This window comes from Macaca mulatta, chromosome 5 (genome assembly GCF_049350105.2).
Source record: "Macaca mulatta isolate MMU2019108-1 chromosome 5, T2T-MMU8v2.0, whole genome shotgun sequence".
Classification (NCBI taxonomy): domain Eukaryota; kingdom Metazoa; phylum Chordata; class Mammalia; order Primates; family Cercopithecidae; genus Macaca; species Macaca mulatta.
Window position 1 is genome coordinate 71,832,036 of NC_133410.1, and position 26,073 is coordinate 71,858,108.

The 26,073-nt window shown below is 34.7% G+C and overlaps 1 protein-coding gene across 8 annotated transcripts in view; it reads right to left on the reverse strand.

The window, feature by feature from the left end:
• The window catches only part of ADGRL3 (adhesion G protein-coupled receptor L3), an 854,829-nt gene that overhangs the window by 367,671 nt on the left and 461,085 nt on the right, over positions 1 to 26,073 (reverse strand). For all 8 annotated transcript variants that reach the window (XM_078001870.1, XM_078001869.1, XM_078001868.1 and 5 more), the window contains 1 exon segment: positions 11,888 to 11,997. In XM_078001870.1, the coding sequence (XP_077857996.1) occupies positions 11,888 to 11,997 (110 nt within the window).

Here is a 26,073-nt window from a genome sequence, read left to right on the forward strand (position 1 = left end):
ATTTGAAATAAAAAATGAAGAATTAAGGCAAAGGTCTTGTCTGTGAAATTACACAAATAGTCAAGGGAGGTAGAAAATACTATAACTCTTAAGATGGTTGGAGCTCCCCAAATCCTAGGATAAATTAGGGGGATTACATAATTCCAAGATCCAGTGCCTGAGAGCACTGATTATCAGAAGACATTACAAATGCATGGCATGCAATACGTGTATTAATTTGAATGGCTATGATAGACTTAGCATTTCTAATGTGGCCATCACAGTACAAAGCTTTTTGAATATATTTCATTTTAATTTTTCACACAAACTCTGTCAATTGATTATCATCTCCATTTTCTAGGTGAAGCCATTCACTCAGAGCAGGAAAGTAACTTGATTAGAACACAGCTAGTAACTGGCAAAACTAGAACACAAATTCAACTCTGATTCTAAAGCTCTTACTCTTAACCACTAAGTTATATTCTCTAGTGCTTGAGGGAAATCAGTAAGGCAAAGACAGGGAAAATGTGGCCAGACCTAAAAAAGATGTAAATTATAATTAGAATATGTCTTTGCCATAGAGATATACTAAGAAACAGTCACTTATTTTTTCTCCAAATCACTTACTATTCTATTCTGTATTTGTTTCTGTTTTAGCCAAAGTAGAAAAGCAATTAGCCACAGAGAGAAGAAAGCATATATTTATAATATATAGTATGAAGAACCAAATGGTATAGAGTTCCTTTCCCAGTCTTTGATCCTATCTTGATATAATTACTTGGATGATGACAGAATGATGAGAAAATTGTATGTTTCTGGAAGCTAGGAACCAGTCATGTTTGTATCATGGCAGGGTGGGCATTTGGACTTCATACAATGTTTTCAATATAATTAAGTTTTCATGAAATGTTGGTAAAATTAAATTAATACATACAAAGCAGACCTGTAAGTCAGTAAATATGCATTTAAATTCAAGTTTTACAAGTAAGTTATTGTGAAAAATTCATCTGTTTGAAGATATGAGAAAATACAAATGGAAAACTCACTACATGTATTCATCCCATTAATCTAACACATATATTCATAAACAACTCTTTATTTACCCATTCACTATTTTTGCTGCGCTATATAAATAGTAGATGAGTATAATATAGTAAAATTAAACTTTACTAAATGATAATTTGACCTGGGTTTGCCTTGGGTTTAATATATTCATAAATGAAATTAAAATGACTTTTATCTATAATGGTATACTTTACACCCCACCCTTCCCTAGTCCATGACAGATAAGGTATATGTTTACATTTTAAAAACAATGTATTAGAAATATACAATAAACTTTATTTAGAAAGCAAAACTATTAGAGGCTTGTGACTCCTTCCTCCATCTTCTATGTATACCACTCCAACCTTTGTTTTCAATTGTCACATATCCCCTTCCCAACATTGACTCTCTTGACTTCCTCTTATAAGGACATGTGTAATTAGATTGGAACCACTCAGATAATCAGAATAACCTCCCATCTCAATATACTTAATTTAATCACAACTGCAATATCTCTTTTGACATTTGAGATGACATATTCATTCTGATAATTAGAATATGGCCTTCTTTGGGGGAACTTTATTGAGCCTATCATATAATAAGTATTTATTTGACTTTGGATTTTATAAAAGGGTTTTGAAAAAAAAAATAGGCAATTAAAAATGTTATGGTATTAACAGGAATTATGATCTCCTACCATTTGATACTTTCTTCCAAAATATAAACAAAAGTATTAACATATATATTCCTTTACTAATTACTAATTTTAATGAGGTATCATGTTAAATTTAAACATAAAAAAGAATGTAATTCTGTCATTTGTGACAATATGGATGAACCTGGAGGACATTATGTTAAGTGAAATAAGCCAGGGACAGAAGAATATCTCATGATCTCATTCATATGTGGCATCTAAAAACTTTGATTTCATAGAGGTAAGAGTAGAACAGTGACTACCAGAGGCTGGAAGATGGGGAGGAGGGAGGAATGAGGCGAGATGTGTCAACATGTAAAAAGCTACAGTTAGATGGGAAGGATAAGCTTTGTTGTTCTATTGCACAGTAGGGTGACTTTAGTTGATGATAACAAGTTGTATATTTCAAAATAAATGGAAGAGACTATTTTGAATGTTCTTACCATAAAGAAATTAATTTTTGAAGTGCTGGATATGCCAGTTCCCTGATTTGATCATTACACAATGTATAGGTGTATAAAAATACCACACTGTATCCCATAGATGTATACAATTATGTGTCAATTTAAAACAAATCTTTTAAATAAATAAGTATTTGAATGATGAAGTGCTTTCTAAAGCAATTACTTAAATTTTTTAGTTTCATAAGATTCATGATTGGAGTAGAAGAAAATCAACAATGCTCATTTATAGCATTTTACTCAATTTTACATTTATTTAGAACAGTTTTATCTGGAAACTTACTTTATAGATCTCACACAACATGTTTTCCGTAAGATCTTCTCAGCAACAAATACTTTGGGATGAAAACCTTATCTTTGTATGGTTTTTACTATTCTTCTTGTATGCGGTATATTTTTAAAACAAGATATTTTAATCCCATGTTTATAGTGTTCAATTTGAATAACTTATAGAAACTTCTTTGAATTAAATTTAAGTGCATAAGTTCTATATTTTACTATTTTGAATAAAGCTACATGAGCATGGTTGAGCTAATCCCTTCAATCTTTTATGTCTATAATAAAGTTTTACTTCCTAAACCAAATATTTTCCTAACTCGGTCAATCCAATTAACTTTTTAATGCTCTCAATTCATCTTGATTCCTTACTAATTAGTATCTAAGTATACATTTACATATTATTAATCTAAGTCTATATGAATCTTATCAAGATGTTTATACCATCTGATGTTTGGTTTATTTGATGTAAGTTTATCCATATATCTGTAGTATAATGTGATATTTTCTAAAATATATATTAGAAAGAGAAGGTCAATTTATTCAATTTTCTTTTGCAAACATATTTTCATTCTCAACAGATCCTAGAAATTTGAAAGAAAAACTGATTTAACGAAAAAAACTGATTTAATGAAAATCAGTAGTGGTGACAGTGCTAATTGCTGGTTAGCAGCTCTCCAAGTCTGTCTACCTCATCTAACTGGACATTGGCCATACTGTCTTTCTACCACTTCTGAGAACAGGCCAACCTCTTCCCTACCTCAAGACCCTTGGAGCTGTTCTCTCTGCCTTGAGAGTTCTTCCCCAGACTCTTGGCCTATCTTCTTCTTATTCTTCAGGTCTCAAATATCTTCTTCAGATATTTCATCACACCCTCTGTAAAACAGCCCCTTCATTGTTCTTTATCATAGAATCATACTGATTTTCTTCTCTTTTATCATGAACTTTTGATTTCTTTTATCATTAACTTTGTTATTTACATAGTTATAACAATAAACTTCCATTTATTTTGAAATATACAAATATACAATGTATTGGTTCATGTGTTCATTATTTGCCTTACCTGTGGGACTAAGGTCTTCACTGGCATTTAGCATAGTTATTGGACCATAGTAGGCAGCAATAAACTTGTTTGATAGAATTATTGTTGCTGCAAGAACTTATTACTAGCTTTTGAGACTTAAAAGAAAAAAAAAAATGTGCCAAGAGCAGTGGCTCATGCCTGTAACCCCAGAAGTTTGGGAGGCTGAGGTGGGTGGATCTCTTGAGCCCAGGAGTTTGAGAGCAACCTGGGCAACATAGTGAGACCCCTGTCTCTACTAAAAATTTAAAAAATTAGCCAGATGTGGTGGTGCACACCTGTAGTCCCAGCTACTTGGGAGGGAGGCTGAGGGAAAGAATTACTTGAGCCCAGGAGGTGGAGGTTGCAGGGAGCTGTGGTTGTGCCACTGTACTCCAGCATGGGTGAAAGAGTGAGATCCTGTTTAAAAAAAAAAAAAAAAAAAAGCGCTAACAATTAAAAGTGCTCTTACGTCTATTAAAATGAAACTCTAGAGCAACACTTGCAAATTTAGATACCTTTCAGAAGCCAGGAAATATTTAAAATTATTCAGGTGAACCTTTAGAATACAATACAATGAATTACTGAAAAATACAACACACAGAAAAGCACAGAACCCACCCAAAGTGGGCAGAACCAAATCAGCCCTAGCCTGTTGCTGCCCAAAAGGAACACAAGGTCTGTGTTGCTCCAGACTTTATGTTAAATCTTACTTTTAGGTGTTTCAGAGGCCTAGGGAATCCCTTGGCAGGCTGAATCTGGCCCACCACCACTACCCTGCAGTCTTTGCTCTAAAGTCTTTATGGGGATCTGACCCTTCCTGGTCACACCTAAGCTCTTTGCCAGCCCATTCTTCTTCCTTCGGAACGATACTCTGCTACTGAATTTCGTGAAGTCTTGATGTCCCAGCCTAGATAGTTACAGGAATTAGATTAGCGGGAACATAGAGTCCCGATGACTCTTACTTTTTCAGAGGTCCGGCTTTTCACCTTTTCTCTCCTTTGTTTCTGGAACTAATACTTTGTATTTGGCCAATAAAAACCTCTGCTTTATTTAATTTAAACTAGCCAAAGTTGGTTTTCACAGATTTTCAAAAAAAACATTTCTTAATAAAATATGAATTAATGACATTCAGAAATGGCTCGCTACCTTCTCCATGTTGTACACTGTAATTGGTACTAGATTCCAGAGAAATCACAGCATACAGGGAAGTCCAAGGTTTCTGCCTTGCCTATCTGTGGGTTTATTTTCTGTGCCTCTTGCATTTTATATTTCATGCAAATACCAAACGGTTTTAGTTTCACATTCTCCATGCAATTTACTACCTATCTTGTCTTCTCTGCTAAAAATGATTGCCCTTTTTCTCTCAGGAAAGTCTATTCATATTTTAAGACTCATATCTAGCAGGGCACGGTCCCAGCACTTTGGGAGGCAAAGGTGAGAGAATCCTTAGAGCGTAGGAGTTCAAGACTAGCCTGGTCAAAGTAAGAGCAGCAGGAGGCAGCCAAATGCCTAGGCAGATAGCGGGGGGTCCCCAGTGAAATCCTACCTCCAAGCCACAGACAGTTTAAAGCCTGAAAGCCAAGCTATAAGTTAAATCCTGGGACTGGATTGAGAACTTGTCTTCCTGTTTGGTGCGCTTTCCTCTGATTGATCCCTACCCTTCACCTATTTTACATATAGCTACTCTTTCCTAATTGTTTTTCTACACTGTCATGCCCACCTTCTGAGTGGTGTCTTCACTGTAACCATTTTTACACACTCACAAACCAATCAGCATGCACTCCCCATTCTGGGTTCATAAAAGACCCCAGACCCAGACACACGGGGCACTTTTCCATCTTCAGGTAGGGGAATCCCCCCGAATCCCCTCATTGCTGAGAGCGTTCCTTTTGCCTAATGAATTTTACTCTACTCACTCTCCAGTGCCCGTGTGGCTAATGTTTCCTGGTTGTGAGACAAGAACTTGAACCTAGCTGAGCTAAAGAGCAGAAAGACCGCAACAGCAAGCAAAATGCCATTTCTACAAAAAATACAAAAATTAGTTGGGTGTGGTGGCATGTGCCTGTAGTCCTAGCTACTCTGGAGGCTGAGGTTGGAGGATCGCTTAAGCTAGGGAGGTCCAGGCTGCCGTGAGCTGTGAATGTGACACAGGACTTCAGCCTGGGTAACAGAGCAAGACCCTGTCTCAAAAATAAAAACAAAAACAATATAGCTCTCTAAGGGTCACCTTCTCTAGAAGAGCATCTATGAAGACATCTATCCCCACCACCACCACCCTAGTCAAATATCAGTCACTTTGGATCAGTGTGCCTTCTCTGTATGTTTCTAATGTGAAATGCTTAATTGCTTAAGCTAACATTGTAAATTTAGTACTCTAAGCCCCACTTGACTGAACTCCTTGAAGGAGGACAGAATCTTTATCTTGGTTTTTGACCCCTAATACTTCATTATAGTGCTTGGTATGCAGTAGGTACTCAAAAATGTTGAATGAAAGGGATATAAAAGAAGGAGGTCTCACAGGCAAGTAATATAATCTAGTTGAAAATAACTTCCATGTACATGTGAAGAAGTTCAATAAAGATAGGAGGAAGTTTATGATTAGAACCTGTAAGAAAGTATACTTGCTGGGCACAGTGGCTCATGCCTGTAATCCCAGAACTTTGGGAGGCCTAGGCGGGAAGATTGCTTGAGACAGGAAGATTGCTTCAAGACTAGCCTGGGAAATATAGTGAGACCCTGGGTCTACAATTTTTTTTTTTTTTTTTTTAAGAAAGAAAGTAACTCCAGCTATGCTTACTATTTTCTAAACAGAATGATGATAGCAATGTATATGAATATGCAATATCTTTGACATATAAGCAGGGCTTAAATTAATTATTAATTAATCACTGGTTCATTTCCCAGAGCTTTCTGAATCATCTGTTATATAAAAGATACTGTAAAGGACAGGAAAATTATTTGGAGGGAAAGAAACTGTGGTAAGGGAGAGAAAGAGTGGGAGAGAAGAAAAAAACATTTTGTTGCTCTTGATATAGATATAACTCTAAAAATATTTATATAGCTGATACAGAGAGAGTAACACTTAAACCAGGGACAATACTTCCTATATTATACAAAGGCATATGTAATAATAATAATATGAAAAAAAGATGGTTGCTGGTATCATTCTTGAGGATTGCAATCGCCAAGTAATTTGGAGAAACTAAAATGTATGTAATGTATATTTTAAAAAACAGATCTTTCTTTTGAATTAATAAGGTCTTATTTGCAGACAAGAGTTTCTTGTGTTTATGATTCTAGCAATGAATGCAGTACTTCTGGAGAAGCCATTTGACTACATTTTCTTCCTTCTTCCAGTCCTTCAATACATATTTATTCAATGTCTACTGTATATATGAAACAGAAAAAGACACCGTAAATTAAAATATACCTTGGACATTTCTGTGATCTTTCTAAAATTAAAACTATCAGTTAATTTCAGCACGATGAGTTAAAAAATATGTACTTATTTATTTACATAATAGTTATCAAATGTGTACACATTTAAATATGCACTCATTTGGACATTAGTTGCAAAGATGTATTTAACTGTTTATAATTAAATATTTAGATTGTTTTAAATGCTAAATGTGTAATACATTTTTCTTTTAGTAAAAATGATGAAAGTTATATAATTATTTATAAATATCAATTTTCCAATAATGCTCATTTTTCTTTCCTGTTCATAAGGACAATCATGCACACAACTATTCAAATGGCTAACGTGACTAGTAAGAAAGTCTTAAGTGCTATAACAAGTTTGTTTTAATCAAACATTCATTGCTAGTCACTTTCCAAATTGCGTACTTCTCCCCGCAATTTCCTAAGAAAATTCACCATGATTGCTAGAATAAGTAATATATGCTTTATACTTCTGAAAAAAAAAAAAAGAAACAAAGAATTGAAGAGAAAAGCTGGATTGTGAGAGAAGACAAACACCTTTTGAGTGTAATGTGCGTGAAATTGTATGCCTCCAAAGAAAGACAATTTGTCAGCAGGATACAAAGTAAAGATTCTTTGCACAGAAATACTCTGAGTAGGTGGTTAGTTGTTTTATTGTCTTCTCTCGAATACAAGTCATCCCTGTAACCCTGCTGAATGAAGGAAGCTCTAGATGACACAATTTCAATCTCAAATCAGGTCAGAAGGGAAGGAGGTAGGGTGAGAATAAGAAGAAAGATGGAAGAGCAAAAACGTGGCATTGGTAAATGTGAGGTTTAACCTCTTGAATATGTGGGTCATCTCCTGGGGAGAAAATATCCACTAAAGAAGAATATTAAACCTCCTAAGAAAATGCAAAGGCTACAAAAGTCACACTGCAACTGAGGTGTGCGAGGAACAGAGAAAGTATTGATTCATCTGTTCCAAATTTTTTCAGAAAAAGTGTGTCTGTGAACCCAAACAAGAAAAAACAGAACAGAAGTAAGAAGGTAGGACTTAGATAAGATTAAATATATAACTTCAGTGATTCTGAAAAAGGAGTACAAAACCCTCAAAGAAAGTGGTCTCAGTAAACAGTTTAAAAACTAACTCTTCTTATTTTCTTTCTCATTGGCATCTTTAAAAGTCATACCATTTGATTGATTTAAGCTAAAATTCCTCTAAAGTTGTTATTGTTCAATTATGTACCTATTTAGTGACTCCTAAAATTCCGTGCAAGAATTACTGCAAGCTTTCCTCAGATACTTTAAACTCTACTTCTCTTATGTGATACAATGAACTTTATTGACTCTTTGTCTATATTACCTTTAATATGCTTCATTATTATTACATTTTCCTATAAATTTTGTTTTTCTACATTTTTTCTATGAAAAAGTCTCATCTTAAAAATGAATATTGCCATGGAAACACACACACACACACATACAGAGACACACACACGACTATGTATAAATAAAAATAATAATAATGTTTCTTCCACATATCAATATTAAGAATAAAACATTCATAAATAGTAAATATATTACTATAAACACTAAAGTTTGTGGTCATAAATCCGAAATGGAAATGGATATTACTAAACTGTATAACAAACAGAACCTAACATTGTTTGTTCAGTTGTTTAATTCCAATATTAATATTAAATCCTAAGTCTGAAGCTTCCCTCACACTAATGAAATAGGGACCTTTTATCAAGGATCATAAAATATTGTTAAGCACAAGGATTTTCTCTAATACAGGAAATTTAAAAAGTATTTTACTTAGGAGCCTCATTCTAAAGTGCAAGTAGTATTTTCATGGTACAAACTAGTTACACCATAAAGTTTCATAAAGTGTTTGGGAAAATAAAAGTTTGTAGTGATTCTGCTGCTTTAAGAAAAAGAACAAAAAGTCTTTAAAATAAATAGGTAAAGGACTAAGAAAAAGGGCTTCGGCCCTTGAAGCACTTTCTTTCACCACATACCATTAATGTACTGATGAAAATTATGAGTTAAAAATAGTACAGAAGATTTAATAGCTCATGAAAATATAAATGAAAAACAGTTATGGAGAGAAATACAGCTAGGTCCTTAAGAACAGGTATTAGAAACAGACCCAAATCTAGTCTTTGCCATTCTCTAGCGAGTCTATATTTCACACGGGACATTTCACTTTATCTATTGACCTTCAGTTTCCTCTTCAGAAAAATGGTGATACTCACACATAACAGGGAGGATCTTGTAAAAATTAAATAACTTATGCATGTAAACACTATCCATGTAGAAAATGGCATGTGGTTAAGTGTCAATAAACAATAACTCTTTTAAATAAGTAAATCTTTTCACCATTAGAGAGTCATGAATTTTATGCTTAAGAAAAGAAAAAAATAGCTGAGTGTTGAAATAAATCAGGATTTATTAATAGATCCAGGAAGGTCTACAAGGTGAGATCCAGGAGAAGCATCTAGCTTTTTGTTAAGTAATCAGACTGTATTCTAAACCGAATGATATAGTTTGTATGTATGTCCCCTCCAAATCTCATGCTGAAAAGTGACCTCCAGTGTTGGAGGTGAGCTATGCAGGACATGATTGTGTCATGGGGGCAGATCCCTCATAAATGGCTTGATGCCCTCCCCATGGTAATGAGTTCATGTGAGAACTGGTTATTAAACCGAGTCTGGGAGCTCCCTTTCTTGCCATATGATGTACCTGCTCCCCTTCACCTTATACCATGAGTAAAATCTCCGCGATGCCTCACCAGAAGGAGATGCTGGTGCTCTGCTTGTACAGCCTGCAGAATTGTGAGCCAAATAAACCTCTTTTCTTTCTAAATTACCCAGTCTGAGGTATTCCTTTATAGCAACACAAAACAGACTAACAAACACACCTATGTTCTCTGATCTCTGGTTGTCTTTCTCCTAAACCAATCTGCCTTTCAAATGAGTAACTATAGTTTATTTTATGATTTATACTTTCTTTTAGGTTATTTTCTTTTCAAATCCTGTTAAGTTTATTAAATGAATTCCAATTCTACATCATACTTTTAACTGAAACATATTCCAGATAATTTAAACAGACACGATCGGGGTACAATGTGTAAATTAAACCAGTATATAAACTGGCAAGTGGGTATACCTGAGTGTATAATTCTTATTTAATGAAATTATTAGATACATATTTTGATATAATTTCTAAGGTAGTCAGTAAACTTTCAGGATGATCAGAATTCTCTAAATATAGGATATTAAGGAACCAAATTGCCCATCTCTGAAAATTTATTAGAGAAAGGAAATCTGTGGTAAACCATAATCCCTTTATGCAAAAGTGTATGAGCAAGTTACTTATATTAAAGTGATTTAAGTAGATGATATTTCAGAATGAGTTTGGCAGAGGATTTTGAAGTGGCTATCCTCAAAGACATTTTAAAGGAATACAGGAAATTGAAGAGACAGCTGTGAAATTCTTTAATTAAAAAATTATGATAAAATCTACAATCTGAAATTTTACTTCACCTTTTGTTTCAAAATATGAACATAAAAATATGAATGTAAGTTTCCTAAAACTGTCTTTAAAAGCAAGGTTCACCTTATTGCATTTTTAAATAAAATGCCTTTGTAGAAAAGGAGTCTTTATATTTCACAAAGGTCTTATTGTGCAACCCAAGTATAATTGTCCCAATTCCAAGATGGTTTACAAATTTTATTTCCTTAAAATATCACTAGTGAATAATAATGGCCAGTAGGGGCTTTATCAAATAGAAGGGCCTATAGAGATACCAATACAAGAAGCGTAAGCTAAATGAGCTATCAATAAATCCTGTACTCTAAGGCTTTTTCATAACAATGATCAGCTTATAAAACTTCACAAGATAAACTTTCTCTAATCATTCATTCTATAAATGAAGCTGAATGAAATTTTCTCTCAACTGTTTTCACTACTATTTTAAAATTTCAATTCATCTCTTATTGGCCAAATTTCTATCACTGAAGTTTGTATACTTCCAGCTCACGAGTAATGTCCTGCTTCTTTAATAAGTGTGAATGAGGCCAGCCTAGAAATATCTTTACAAAAGTAAACTTGCTGATCCCCAGATACTTTGCTTCTTATGAAACATCAAAGGAAGTCGAAACCTAGGATTTGTTTACGATACCAGGTGTTTTCTATCTCTGGGATAAGCTGAATATCTATTATGAAAATACATAATTTCTGAGTGATTTTCACTAAGAATCTCATAAATAATTAACGAGTTAGATAATTTTTTTTTTGAGATGCTGTCAGAAAATGTTTCATTTTAGATTTTTTGATTCTTCATTATTCCTGGAGAAAAGACACATTGTTGGCATATACCATATCTGATAAAAACATTGCAAAGACATAATTCTTGAAGCTGTAAAACATATAGTCTGAAGAGTACTTTAGATCTTTTAATCTTTATTTTTTTCTTTCTGGTCTACTCCTTCCGGATGAATATATTTCTAATTCTCAAAATGTTGACAGCAGATGAAGCTTAGATATAATTCTTCTATCAAATTCAAAATGTATAAATTGCTATACATTATATATATAATTGTATTGTTCATTTTCACTTCTTATCTGCTTGGACCTGGATAATTGGTATAATACTCCCCCAACCTTTTTCTAAATGTTTTATATTCTTGCATTAATTAAGAAAAGTGTGTTAGAATAGGTATTCATATACAGAAATAATCACAAGTAAACGCTGTAGGATAGGGTAGGCAATATCTAATTCTTCTGATGGCGGGGAGGGTCTATGATTGTCAAAAACTAATATTAGCCCATTTTTTCATTTAATTTATGTGATTTATGTTTTCATAGAGAATATTTGTCAATGCATGCAAAACACAGTTTAATATCGTTTGTCGTTCCAAGAAAAGTATAGGAATATACATACTGTAAGGGACACATTCATACTGCACTTCAAGGTATTTATAGGTTCCTGGACACGGGTCTGGAAAAACATCAGGACCTGCCACCACTGCACACTGGGTTCTGTTATTGCATCTGAAGTCAAAACAAAGGAAAAGAAGTAGTAAGCTTACGCAAAGTTAAATTATTATCAACATCAACACTAATTTTATTTCAGTTCCTGTTATACAGATTTGAATAAGGTTTTGCTTAATTTGGGGCTTTAGGCCTATTAAGAAAATATCTGTAGTACAGTTTTTAGAAACTAGACATTAAAATCAATCTATTCAGCTTGCTCATATTAACTAATTTAAAATTTGGTTGAATACAGCGTAATTTCTAGTTAGAAGTGAAATATTGCTGAAGCAACACTAACTGGTCCACAGGATATTGCCAATATGAACACAAGTAGGAAAGACTATTTGATAGGAAAGACTCACTCCAGTACAAAAAAAAAAAAAAAAAAAAAAAAAGATTTTAGAAAATATAACCACAGAGTATATTAGGCAGTTGTAAAATAAATTCACTGACTATGATGACATTCATTTTAAAGGTATGAAAAGTGGTATTGAAAAGCTTTATCTGAGCCTAACAAATTAGTAAAAAGTTAATATTTAAATATTAAAATGAGTATTTGAATTTATTTTGTAAAAATTAATATAATATTACTACTTATTAAAACCATTTTAGGAACTAACTGTCATGTCCTTTTGTTCAGCCAAATAATGATACGATCCTCATGGATTACTTATCACAAAGGTCAATATCTTATACTACAAAATAATGACTTTAAATTTGTAAAAAGAATAATGACATACCACTATTAAAACATAAATATAAGATGAAACTGGAGGTTATCATGTTACGTGAAATAAGGTACAGAAAGACAAACTTTGCATGTTCTTATTTATGGGAGCCATTAAACCCATGAAGCTATAGGGTAGAAAGATGGTTACCAGAAGATGGGAGGGGAATGAGGGGTAGGGAGGGGAGGAAGTGAGGATGGTTCCTGGGTACAAGAATTGTTAGAAAGAATGAATAAGACCTAGACCTAGTATCTGACAGCACAATTGGGTGACTACAGTCAAACATAATTTAATTGTACATTTAAAAATAACTAAAGATCATAAACGGATTGTAGCACAGACGATAAATGCTTGAGGTGATGAATATCCCATTTACCCTGATGTGATGATTACACAATACATGCCTTTTTCAAAATATCTCATGTTTCCATAAATACACACAACGACTATGTCCCCACAAAAATAAATAAATAAATAAATAAATAAATAAATAAATAAATAAATCTTTCTAAACCACAGAAAAAGAGAAAAAAAAAATATGAATACAAACTTGGGCACTTTTGTGGCAATTAGGCTAAATAAATCTGAATTGATTAATTCATGGGGAAAAACAAACATGTTGAAATTAATTATAATTCTGAAAAAGATACTCATATTCACAGTGGACTAATTACTGTGAATTTCATTCAGCAACGTTCTAAATTCAAAAATTTATCCTTAAGTATTTTTCTATAAAAAACTAATGGTTTTTCCTACCCATAATATTGGCACTAAGTCTATAACATGTGATACTCTAATTATCTCCCGTGTTTTAGGTTCTTGTTTATTCATTTCAGAAATATAACCTCAAGGCTAGATTTTTCTGTTAATTCCTTACGGAGATGTTCTGTTCTCTGATGTGACCTCAGAATACTTGCAAGGATACTGGCAACATAAAGAACATCTAGAGCAGAACTCACTTTGATTTAGTGTAAAAATACGTTGTGTTTACCTGAGGCTACCATTTGTCAGGCTTAACGAGGATTTTATTTAGTCCGTAAATTAAATTTGATTCATTAATGAATTTCTTAAGTTGAAAAATATATTATGTGTTATCAGTGAAAGATGAATAAAAGCTAATGCTCCATACTCATCAGGCAATTTAGCATAACAGCTAATACTGAGAGTTAACAAGTTGTAAGGATTTTCTGTGTCAGAGGCTGATGATCAGACAAATGTATAATAACATTAAGGTAAATGTGACTGTCCTGACACATGTGCTCACAAATATGTTATCTTGATGTTTTGGTGTACTCACACCTTCTTAAAATAGCAGATCTTTCATATTAAAAAGAAATTATTTGAATAAGCTCTTCAAGTCAAGTGACATGTTTTTAGCAATTAAAACAATACAATTTTCACATTACACCTTGAATATACAACCTCATAAATCCATCTAAGGTTTTTAATACAATAGGCAGGGATATGAACTCATAAAGTTATTTTTGTATTTGTTATAGAAAAATTAGCAATTATCAGGAACACATTCAACATAGACATAATGGAAAAGTGGCACTATAAAATTTAATATGATGTAAATATTCTGTAAACGTAATATTAATTCTGATGTGTGAATATTTATACATATCTCCTTTTCTTCTTATCTTGGTCTACAGTCACTTTATTCCCTATTACTAAACCTTTTTAATTACTATACCTCTAATTTCAAAAATGTATTTAGAAACAATATCTACTCTTGTAATTTTCAGATATAAATAGGCAACTGTAAATCTTTTATTTAAATAATCAATGTATGATATAAACAGATCAGCTTACTACTCATTTCTGACCAGAGCATAATAGTTAAAATTTATAATTATGGAAGTATATGTTGCACAGAAAGCTGTGCTGAATCAATAGGGATTTCAAATGGTTATGTTTATATAGATTAGATTAGAAAACATAACCTGGAGTCTATCCATATCTATCTATCTATTTACCTAAAAGTGCATTGACCAATTTATATATTATATATTATTGAGTTGTAAATTACTATTTATCTATATGTAAGAAAATTATAAAAGCAACTATCTCTTGTAAATAATAGTTACCATTGTGAGATCCAAATAGCTTATTTAATATTAACTGAAGATGAGTCAAGAAAGCCTTCTAATTAATGAGATAGTGTCTGTTCGGTGGTATATAAAACAAAAAATGTTATGCCTATATTTATAGTCATTATCATCATTGTTCTATATACAACAGCAGGAATTTATAACATTCACCTTTCAAAATAATTTATGATTCTATTACTATGTTTGCATCAAAAGTTCATTATAAATTATGATTATTAAAAATAAAATGGAAAAAGGTAGATTCAATCTCTGGAATACTATTTTTATATAGGATGCATTATAATATTGATTGTTTAAAGACTAGCTATATTTTGAAAACAGGAGTTTAAAGGTTCTGTCCTTTGCTTTCATTTTTTAAACGACTTCAGTTACTGTGAGTTAAAATGAAATTAAATATAATTAAAGATTTGTAAACAATTTAGTCCACAAAGATTCTTTCAAAATTTATAAAAGTAAATTCATTCTAAAATACTATAGATGAAAAAAGTGAGATAAAGTGATCTAATGTTCTCAAATGCTTTAGTTTCATTGTTTATTTTTAATGTAAACATAAATTTAAAACATGCTTTTCGGTATCCCTATTACCTGATGTTTATATATATATATATACACACAATGTAAAATGATTACCACAATAAAGCTAATTAACATATCCATCATACAGTTATCTTTTACTGTGTTGTGTGGTGAGAAAATTTAAGATCTACTCTTACAGCAAATTTGAAGTATATAATACGGTATTGTTAACTGTGGTTACCCGACTGTACATTAGATTAGCAGAATTTACTCATCCTGCGTTACTGAAACTTTGCACCCTTTGATCAACATCTCCCCATTTTTCTTATCTCCCTAGCTTCTGGCAACTAACATTCTACTTTCTGCTTCTAGAAGTTTTGACTTTCTTAGATTCCACATATAAGAGGGATCAAATAGCATTTGTCTTTTGATGTCTCACTTATTTCACCTAGCGTAATGTCCTCCAGGTTCATACATATTATCACAAATGAGAGTTTCCTTCATTTTTAAGGCTGAATAATATTCTATTATATATTTATATATAAATATATTTTTATTTACTTTTTATCCATACATCTGCTAATTGGCAGTTAGGTCAATTCCATATATCTTGTTTATTGTGAATAGTACTGGAAGGAATATGATACTACAGATATCTCTTTAAGATATTGACTCATTTCTTTTACATATCCATACCCAGAAGTAAGACTACTGGATCATATGGTAGTTCTATTTTTAATTTTCTGAAGTACCTACATACTGTTTTCCATAACGGCTATACTAATTTACATTTCCATCAGTAGTATATGAGGATTGTCTTTCCTCTACATTGTCATCAACACTTATCTTTTGTCTTTTTGAACATAACCATTCTAACAGATATGCAGTGATATCTCATTGTGGTTTTAATTCACATTTCCCTGACGATTAGTGAAGTTGAGCACTTTTAAACTTACCTGTTGGCGGCCATTTGTCTTCTTTCAAGAAATATTTATCATGTTTATTGCTGATAGACTGAGTCCACTTTTAAATTACGTTATTTGTTTTCTTGCTACAGAGGTGTTTAAATTCCTGGTATACATTGGATATCAACCCCTAAATAAACATGTAGACCAATGGTACAGAATAGATGGCCCACAAATTAATGCACACGTTTATGGTCAATTAATTTTCAACAAATGTGCCAAGAATACACAATGAGGAAAGGATTGACTGTTCAATAAAGGAGGCTGGGGAAACTGGATATCTACATGAAGAACGAAACTGGATCTCTATCTTACATGACATACAAAAGCCAAGTAGAAAGGGCTTAAAGATTTACATGTAAAACCTAAAACTATAAAACTATTAGAAGAAAACATAGGTAAAAACCTTCTTGAAATTGATCTGGGCAATTCTGGGGAGAATATGACCCCAGAAGCACAGGTCAAAAAGCAAAAATAAACAAATTGGAGTGCATCTAACTACAAACCTTCTGTACAGAAAATAAAACAATTAACTAAGTGAGGACACAAGCTACAGAATGGGAGAAAATACTTTTAAACCTATTTGTCACTTCTTTCTGAGATGAATAATGCTACCCTCAATTTTACAGAAAATAGAATTGGAATGAAGACGTTAAATGGCTTTTCAGACTCTCAGTAATCAAATAATAGCCAGTGGAGTCCAGAACAGTGGCCTGAAAATCATGATACTGCTGTCTTGTGGGAGAATGAGTCATACATTTCATGGTCACTCTGGGACCCTGATTTAATTCACCCTGACCTGATAGGTTCTCAAGAGTACTATGATGATCTGATGAAATAAAGACCATCTGTGAAATATCTGAGTGCCCCAGAATTCATTCAGTCATGATGTAGATCAGGCATTATATAACCAGGCCCTCACAATTCAAATTGGCATACGGAAATCAGAAAGATAAATTTCAGAGCCTAGTAATGGTATGATGCATATTTATTTATACATAGATTTTTCCACAATAAAAAATACATGCAATTTTAATTTAACCCACATATAAACCTCCAATTTACATGTAACTGTCACCTATTGATCATGTTTAATAAATTTTAGTTAATATGTTGAGTTCTATTAGTTATTAGCACTAATTTTAAAGCAATATTGTTAATTCAAGAATGTCACATGACTGCCATAGAAGATACACATCTTCCCAAATTACAGGACTAGTAATAGGAAAGAGAATCATTTACTATTAATTTGTCCATTTCAACGTGGTTCATTACAGTGTAGAAGAAAAATTAACTAAGTGTGAAAATGAAAGTCATTTCTGGGTAAACTTTTCCTCTATTTGCCATAACATACAGCACCATGTAGCAAAAATGATATTGCTGGATTTACATGCATATTGACTATTCAAATAATTAGCCTATTTTTTCCTGCTAATTTCAATAAAATTGAGAGAGGAGGCAGGTAGGGGCTGTTTACGCAGATAGAAAGGCAGGGTCTCAGAAGAGGGACGATGCCTGCAAGAACACACCTGTACCACCCCTGTTATGTAGCTAGCAGGAGGGAATGTGGTTAAGAACTTCCTATTATACCCAGATGCTTGCTCAGAAAGGACTTTCTAGCTGCCTGTGCAGGCACAGACAAGGACCAAGGACATGACCCTGAACTCCTTATAATTCTATGAGCATTGTGACTTTAGCCCCACTGTGGGTTTCATTTAGGCACTCATAGGTAATCAAGATGGAATTACTATGGCCAACCCCAGGCAAGAACAGACACAACACCCCTGGGGGGAACTTTACCCGTTCCTTTAAGGCAGAACCACAGAAGACTCTTTTTCTGACACATAAAAGACCCAGAACTCACCCCCATTTTTTGCAACCATCTTAGGATCCCCTCTTGCTGCTGAGAGCTTTTCTGTCACTTAATAAATCCCACTCTGCCTTACTCACTCTCTGGTGTTTACATGCCTTATTATTCTTGGTCATGGGACGATAATTTGGACCTTGCTAAACTAAGGTGTAAGGAGACTTCAACAAAATGGTGCTTCTTTCACTTCCATTATACAGACAAAAATTAGCAGCCCACTATCTCATGTTTGATTATAACATACTTGTACATGAAGCATATAAAAATAAGCCTTAAACATACCTATATTTTTAAAAATTCTTACATAATAGAAATATAAAGATGATATTAGTTGATTGCACAGCACTATAGATCTAACACAGTATCATTAAAATGTTTTTTGTTTTTTTTTTTTTTTTGAGATGAAGTCTTGCTCTGTTGCCAAGTTGGAGTGGAGTGGCACAATCTTGGCTCACCGCAACCTCCAACTCCTGGGTTCAAGACATTCTCCTTTCTCAACCTCCCAAGTAGCTGGGACTCAAGGTGCACAACACCACACCTGGCTAATTTTTGTATTTTTAGTAGAGATGGGGTTTCACCATGTTGGCCAGGATGGTCTCGATCTCTTGGCCTTGTGATCCACCTACCTCAGCCTCCCAGAGTACTATGATTACAGGTGTGAGCCACCACACCCAGCCTAAAATAATTTAAGTAAAATATTGTAGTGTTTACATGCTGGGAATATAATTCACAGGGGTTCTAGGTTAATAAACCCTTCAATCATGAATGTTTATCATATTCTAAAGTCAGTGTATACAAACAAACAATTCCTCAGAACGCTAAGGAACTTTTTAAATGAACTTTCAGCCATGTATAAAACTCCAAAGAAAAGCACTGACTTTTTAAAGACAGGATAGGATAATGTTTTAAAAAAGAGTGCCTTGTGCCTTTTTGTTAGCAAAATTAATCATATGAATTTATAAATTTATATTAGCACTTATTAAATAACATTGATACTAGCACTTATTAAATGACATTTATACAAAAGCATGTGTTATGCAAAAACACACATCCACTTAGTATACTTAAGAAGTTCATAGCATCTAATATATGATGAATCAGTGCATGATTCATAAAGGAAGATGGAATTATACTCCAATAGAAAAATATTTTGCAGATATCTTATGATTTAAAAAGCCACATCATATTCTATTAATGTTTAAAATCTCAAAATAGTTTAGGTTATCACAGTAACTATGGGTTTTTAGTTCTCAGGATGGAATGAAGCAATAGAAGAAAACATAAATAGATGCATGAATATCAGTATTTTGCTTAATGTCAATCAATTGGACAATTCTCTATTTTCCTCCTCAAGACAGTAATTTCCTTATTTTCTACTGCCTGTCATCCTGAGACATGTTTATATGACATCCTAATCATGTTTATATGACATTCATTCTGAACTTAGAAGACCAAAAAAGATGAGACAACTATCTAATGGTAGAAAACAAATATGTAGGTCATAAAGGAATCAATTAGATTTCAAATAAAAAGAGAACTAAATGGCTATGAAATAAAAATATTAATCATGATCAAAACTAAAAGAAATCCTCCCATGTATATACTATAGCCATACATTCAGCATTTATTAAAAAGTTTAATGATGTCATCCGCTTATAATTTAAGGGACATTTTAAGAAGAGTTATAAAAGTAATAAGACTCCTAATCTAGCTTAAAAAAATTTTTTTTTGAGACAGGGTCTCACTCTGTTATCCAGGCTGGAGTGCAGTGGTATGACCTTAACTCACTGCATCTTCAATCTCTGCAGCTCAAGTTACCCTCTTACTTCAGCCTCCCGAATAACTGGGACAACAGGTACACATAACCATGCCCATCTAACCGTATTTACTTTTTGTAGAGATGTGTTACCCAGGCTGGTCTCAAACTCCTGGGCTCAAGCGATCCTCCCACCTAAGCCTCTCACGAGTGTTGGAATTACAGCCGTGAGCCACTGTGCCAGGCCTCCATTTCTGTTTTTTTTTTTTTTTTTTTTTGAAAAAAATTGTTTCTAAACCATAAACTAAAAGTACTATAGGATCTTTCAGAGGACATTATGGCAATGTATATAAATGAAGATCTGTGATTCATAACGTGATTCTCTAGCTCCAATTCTTTCATTTCCTATATTCTTTTATATGTTACTTCACTAGCATTCCTTTACCTTAAAGAAATATAATTTGAGGGGGCGCGCCCAAGATGGCCGAATAGGAACAGCTCCAGCCTCCAGCTCCCAGCATGAGCGACACAGAAGACGGGTGATTTCTGCATTTTCAACTGAGGTACCAGGTTCATCTCACTGGGGCATGTCAAACAGTTGGCGCTGGTCTGTGGGTGCAGCCCGACCAGCGAGAGCTGCAGCAGGGTGAGGCATCGCCTCACCTGGGAAGCGCAAGGGGGAAGGGAATTCCTTTTCCTAGCTAAAGGAAATTAAGACACACAACACCTGGAAAATCGGGTAACTCCCACCCTAATACTGAGCTTTATCAAGGGTACTAGCAAAAGGCACAACAGGAGATTATATCCTATACCTGGCCCAGAGGGTCCCACGCCCACGAATCCTCCCTCATTGTTAGCAAAGCAGTCTGAGATTTAACTGCAAGGCGGCAGCGAGGTTGGGGGAGGGGCGCCGGCCATTGCTGAGGCTTAAGTAGGTAAACAAAGCTGCCGGGAAGCTCGAATTGGGTGGAGCCCACCACAGCTCAAGGAGGCTGGCCTACCTCTGTAGACTCCTCCACTGGGGACAGGGCATAGCTAAACAAATAGCAGCAGAAACTTCGACAGAGGTAAATGCCTCTGTCTGACTGACAGCTTTGAAGAGAGCAGTGGATCTCCCAGCATGGAGGTTGGGATCTGAAAACAGACAGACTGTCTGCTCAAGTGAGTCCCTGACCCCTGAGTAGCCTAACTGGGAGACATCCCCCACTAGGGGCAGACCAACACCTCAAACCTCACATGGTGGGGTATACCACTGAGACAAACCATCCAGAACAAGAATCAGACAGCAACACTCACTGTTCAGCAATATTCTATTTTCTGCAGCCTCTGCTGCTGATACCTAGGCAAACAGGATCTGGAGGGACCTCAAGCAAACTCCAACAGACCTATAGCTGAGGGTCCTGACTGTCAGAAGGAAAACTAACAAACAGAAAGGACACCCACACCAAAACCCCATCAGTACGTCACCATCATCAAAGACCAAAGGCAGATAAAACCACAAAGATGGGGAAAAAGCAGGGCAGAAAAGCTGGAAATTCAAAAAACCAGAGTGCATCTCCCCTCCAAAGGAACGCAGCTCATCACCAGCAACAGAACAAAGCCGGACGGAGAATGACTTTGACAAGTTGAGAGAAGAAGGCTTCAGTCAATCAAACTTCTCAGAGCTAAAGGAGGAACTATGTACCCAGCTCAAAGAAACTAAAAACCTTGAAAAAAGAATGGATGAATGGATAACTAGAATAATCAATACAGAGAAGACCTTAAAAGAACTGATGGAGATGAAAACCATAACATGAGAACTACATGACAAATGCCCAAGCTTCAGTAACCGACTCAATCAACTGGAAGAAAGAGTATCAGCGATTGAAGATCAAATGAAGGAAATGAAGCATGAAGAGAAGTGTAGAGAAAAAAGAATAAAAAGAAATGAGCAAAGCCTCCAAGAAATATGAGATTATGTGAAAAGACCAAATCTACATCTGATTGGTGAGCTTGAAAGTGACAGGGAAAATGGAACCAACTTGGAAAACACTCTGCAGGATATTATCCAGGAGAACTTCCCCAACCTAGTAAGGCAGGCCAACATTCAAATCCAGGAAATACAGAGAACACTACAAAGACACTTCTCGAGAAGAGCAACTTCAAGACACATGATTGTCAGATTCACCAAAGTTGAAATGAAGGAAAAAAAATGTTAAGGGCAACCAGAGAGAAAGGTTGGGTTACACACAAAGGGAAGCCCATCAGACTAAGAGCAGATCTCTCGGCAGAAACTCTACAAGCCAGAAGAGAGTGGGGGCCAATATTCAATATTCTTAAAAAAAAGAATTTTCACCCCAGAATTTCATATCCAGCCAAACTAAGTTTCATAAGTGAAGAAGAAATAAAATCCTTTAAAGACAGCAAATGCTTAGAGAATCTGTCACCACCAGGCCTGCCCTACAAGAGTTCCTGAAGGAAGCACTAAACATGGAAAGGAACAACAAGTACCAGCCATTGCAAAAACATGACAAAATGTAAAGTCTATTGATGCTAGGAAGAAACCATCAACTAGCAAGCAAAAAAAACAGCAAATATCATAATGACAGGATTAAGTTCACACATAACAATATTAACGTTATATATAAATGGACTAAATGGTCCAATTAAAAGACACAGACTGGCAAATTGGATAAAGAGTCAAGACCCATCAGATTGCTGTATTCAGGAGACCCATCTCACATGCAGAGACACACATAGACTCAAAATAAAGGGATGGAGGAAGATCTACCAAGTAAATGGAAAACAAAAAAAGCAGAGGTTGCAATACTAGTCTCTGATAAAACAGACTTTAAAATATCAAAGATCAAAAGTGACAAAGAAGGCCATTACATAATGGTAAAGGGATCAATTCAACAGGAAGAGCTAACTATGCTAAATACATATGCACCCAATACAGGAGCACCCAGATTCATAAAGCAAGTCCTCAGAGACTTACAAAGAGACTTAGACTCCCATACAATAATAATGGGAGACTTTAACACCCCACTGTCAACATTAGACAGATCAACGAGACAGAAAGTTAACAAGGATAGCCAGGAATGGAACTCAACTCTGCACCAAGCAGACCTAATAGACATCTATAGAACTCTCCACCCCAAATCAACAGAATATACATTCTTCTCATCACCACATTGCACTTATTCCAAAATTGACCACATACTTGGAAGTAAAGCAGTCCTCAGCAAATGTACAAGAACAGAAATTATAACAAACTGTCTCTAAGATAACAGTGCGATCAAACTGGAACTCAGGATTAAGAAACTCACTCAAAACCACTCAACTACATGGAAACTGAACAACTTGCTCCTGAATGACTACTGGGTACACAACAAAATGAAGGCAGAAATGAAGATGTTCTTTGAAAACAATGAGAACAAAGATACAACATACCAGAATCTCTGGGACACAATTAAAGCAGTGCGTAGAGGGAAATTTATAGCACTAAATGCCCACAAGAGAAAGCAGGAAAGATCTAAAATTGACACCCTAACATCATAATTAAAAGAACTAGAGAAGCAAGAGCAAACACATTCAAAAGCCAGCAGAAGGCAAGAAATAACTAAGATCAGAGCAGAACTGAAGGAGATACAGACACAAAAAACCCTCCAAAAAAACAATGAATGCAGGAGCTGGTTTTTTGAAAAGGTCAACAAAATTGATAGACTGCTAGCAAGACTAATAAAGAAGAAAAGAGAGAAGAATCAAATAGATGCAATAAAAAATCATAAAGGGGATATCACCACTGACCCTACAGAAATACAAACTACCATCAGAGAATACTATAAACACCTCTACACAAATAAACTAGAAAACCTAGAAGAAATGGATAATTTCCTGGACACTTACACTCTCCCAAGACTAAACCAGGAAGAAGTTGAATCTCTGAATAGACCAATAGCAGGCTCTGAAATTGAGGCAATAATTAATAGCTTACCAACCAAAAAAAGTCCAGGACCAGACAGATTCACAGCTGAATTCTACCAGAGGTACAAGGAGGATTTGGTACCACTCCTTCTGAAACTATTCCAATCAATAGAAAAAGAGGGAATCCTCCCTAACTCATTTTAAGAGGCCAACATCATCCTGATACCAAAGCCTGGCAGAGACACAACAAAAAAAGAGAATTTTAGACCAATATCCCTGATGAACATCGATGCAAAAATCCTCAATAAAACACTGGTAAACCGAATCCAGCAGCACATCAAAAAGCTTATCCACCATGATCGAGTGGGCTTCATCTCTGGGATGCAAGGCTGGTTCCACATAAGCAAATCAACAAACATAATCCAGCATATAAACAGAACCAAAGACAAAAACCACATGATTATCTCAATAGATGCAGAAAAGGCCTTTGACAAAATTCAACAGCCCTTCATGCTAAAAACTCTCAATAAATTCGGTATTGATGGAACGTATCTCAAAATAATAAGAGCTATTTATGACAAACCCACAGCCAATATCATACTGAATGGGCAAAAACTGGAAAAATTCCCTTTGAAAACTGGCACAAGACAGGGATGCCCTCTCTCACCACTCCTAGTCAATATAGTGTTGGAAGTTCTGGCTAGGGCAATCAGGCAAGAGAAAGAAATGAAGGGTATTCAGTTAGGAAAAGAAGACGTCAAATTGTCCCTCTTTGCAGATGACATGATTGTATATTTAGAACACCCGATTGTCTCAGCCCAAAATCTCCTTCAGCTGATAAGCAACTTCAGCAAAGTCTCAGGATACAAAATCAATGTGCAAAAATCACAAGCATTCTTATACACCAGTAACAGACAAACAGAGAGCCAAATCATGAATGAACTCCCATTCACAATAGCTGCAGACAGATTAAAATACCTAGGAATCCAACTTACAGAGGATGTAAAGGACCTCTTCAAGGAGAACTACAAACCACTGCTCAGTGAAATAAAAGAGGACACAAACAAATGGAAGAACATACCATACTCATGGGTAGGAAGAATCAATATTGTGAAAATGGCCATACTGCCCAAGGTAATTTATAGAGTCAATGCCATCCCCATCAAGCTACCAATGACTTTCTTCACAGATTTGGAAAAAACTGCTTTAAAGTTCATATGGAACCAAAAAAGAGCCCACATTTCCAAGACAATCCTAAGTCAAAAGAACAAAGCTGGAGGCATCACGCTACCTGACTTCAAACTATACTACAAGGCTACAGTAACCAAAACAGCATGGTACTGGTACCAAAACAGAGATATAGACCAATGGAACAGAACAGAGTCCTCAGAAATAATACCACACATCTACAGCCATCTGATCTTTGACAAACCTGAGAGAAACAAGTAATGGGTGAAGGATTCCCTCTTTAATAAAAGGTGCTGGGAAAATTGGCTAGCCATAAGTAGAAAGCTGAAACTGGATCCTTTCCTTACTCCTTATACGAAAATTAATTCAAGATGGATTAGAGACTTAAATGTTAGACCTAAAACCATAAAAACCCTAGAAGAAAATCTAGGTAATACCATTCAGGACATAGGCATAGGCAAGGACTTCATGTCTAAAACACTAAAAGCAACAGCAACAAAAGTCAAAAGTGACAAATGGGATATAATTAAACTAAAGTGTTTCTGTACAGTAAAAGAAACTACCATCAGAGTGAACAGGCAACCTACAGAATGGGAGAAAATTTTTGCATTCTACTCATCTGACAAAGGGCTAATATCCAGAAACTATAAAGAACTCAATCAAATTTACAAGAAAAAAACAAACAACCCCATCAAAAAGTGGGCAAAGGATATGAACAGACAGTTTTCAAAAGAAGACATTCATACATCCAACAGACACATGAAAAAATACTCATCATCACTCACCATCTGAATAATGCAAATCAAAACCACCATGAGATACCATCTCACACCAGTTAGAATGGCGATCATTAAAAAATCAGGAAACAACAGGTGCTGGAGAGGATGTGGAGAAATAGGAACACTTTTACACTGCTGGTGGGACTGTAAACTAGTTTAACCATTGTGGAAAACAGTGTGGCGATTCCTCAAGGATCTAGAACTAAAAATACCATTTGATCCAGCCATCGCATTACTGCGGATATACCCAAAGGATTTGGTATAAGGATACCAAA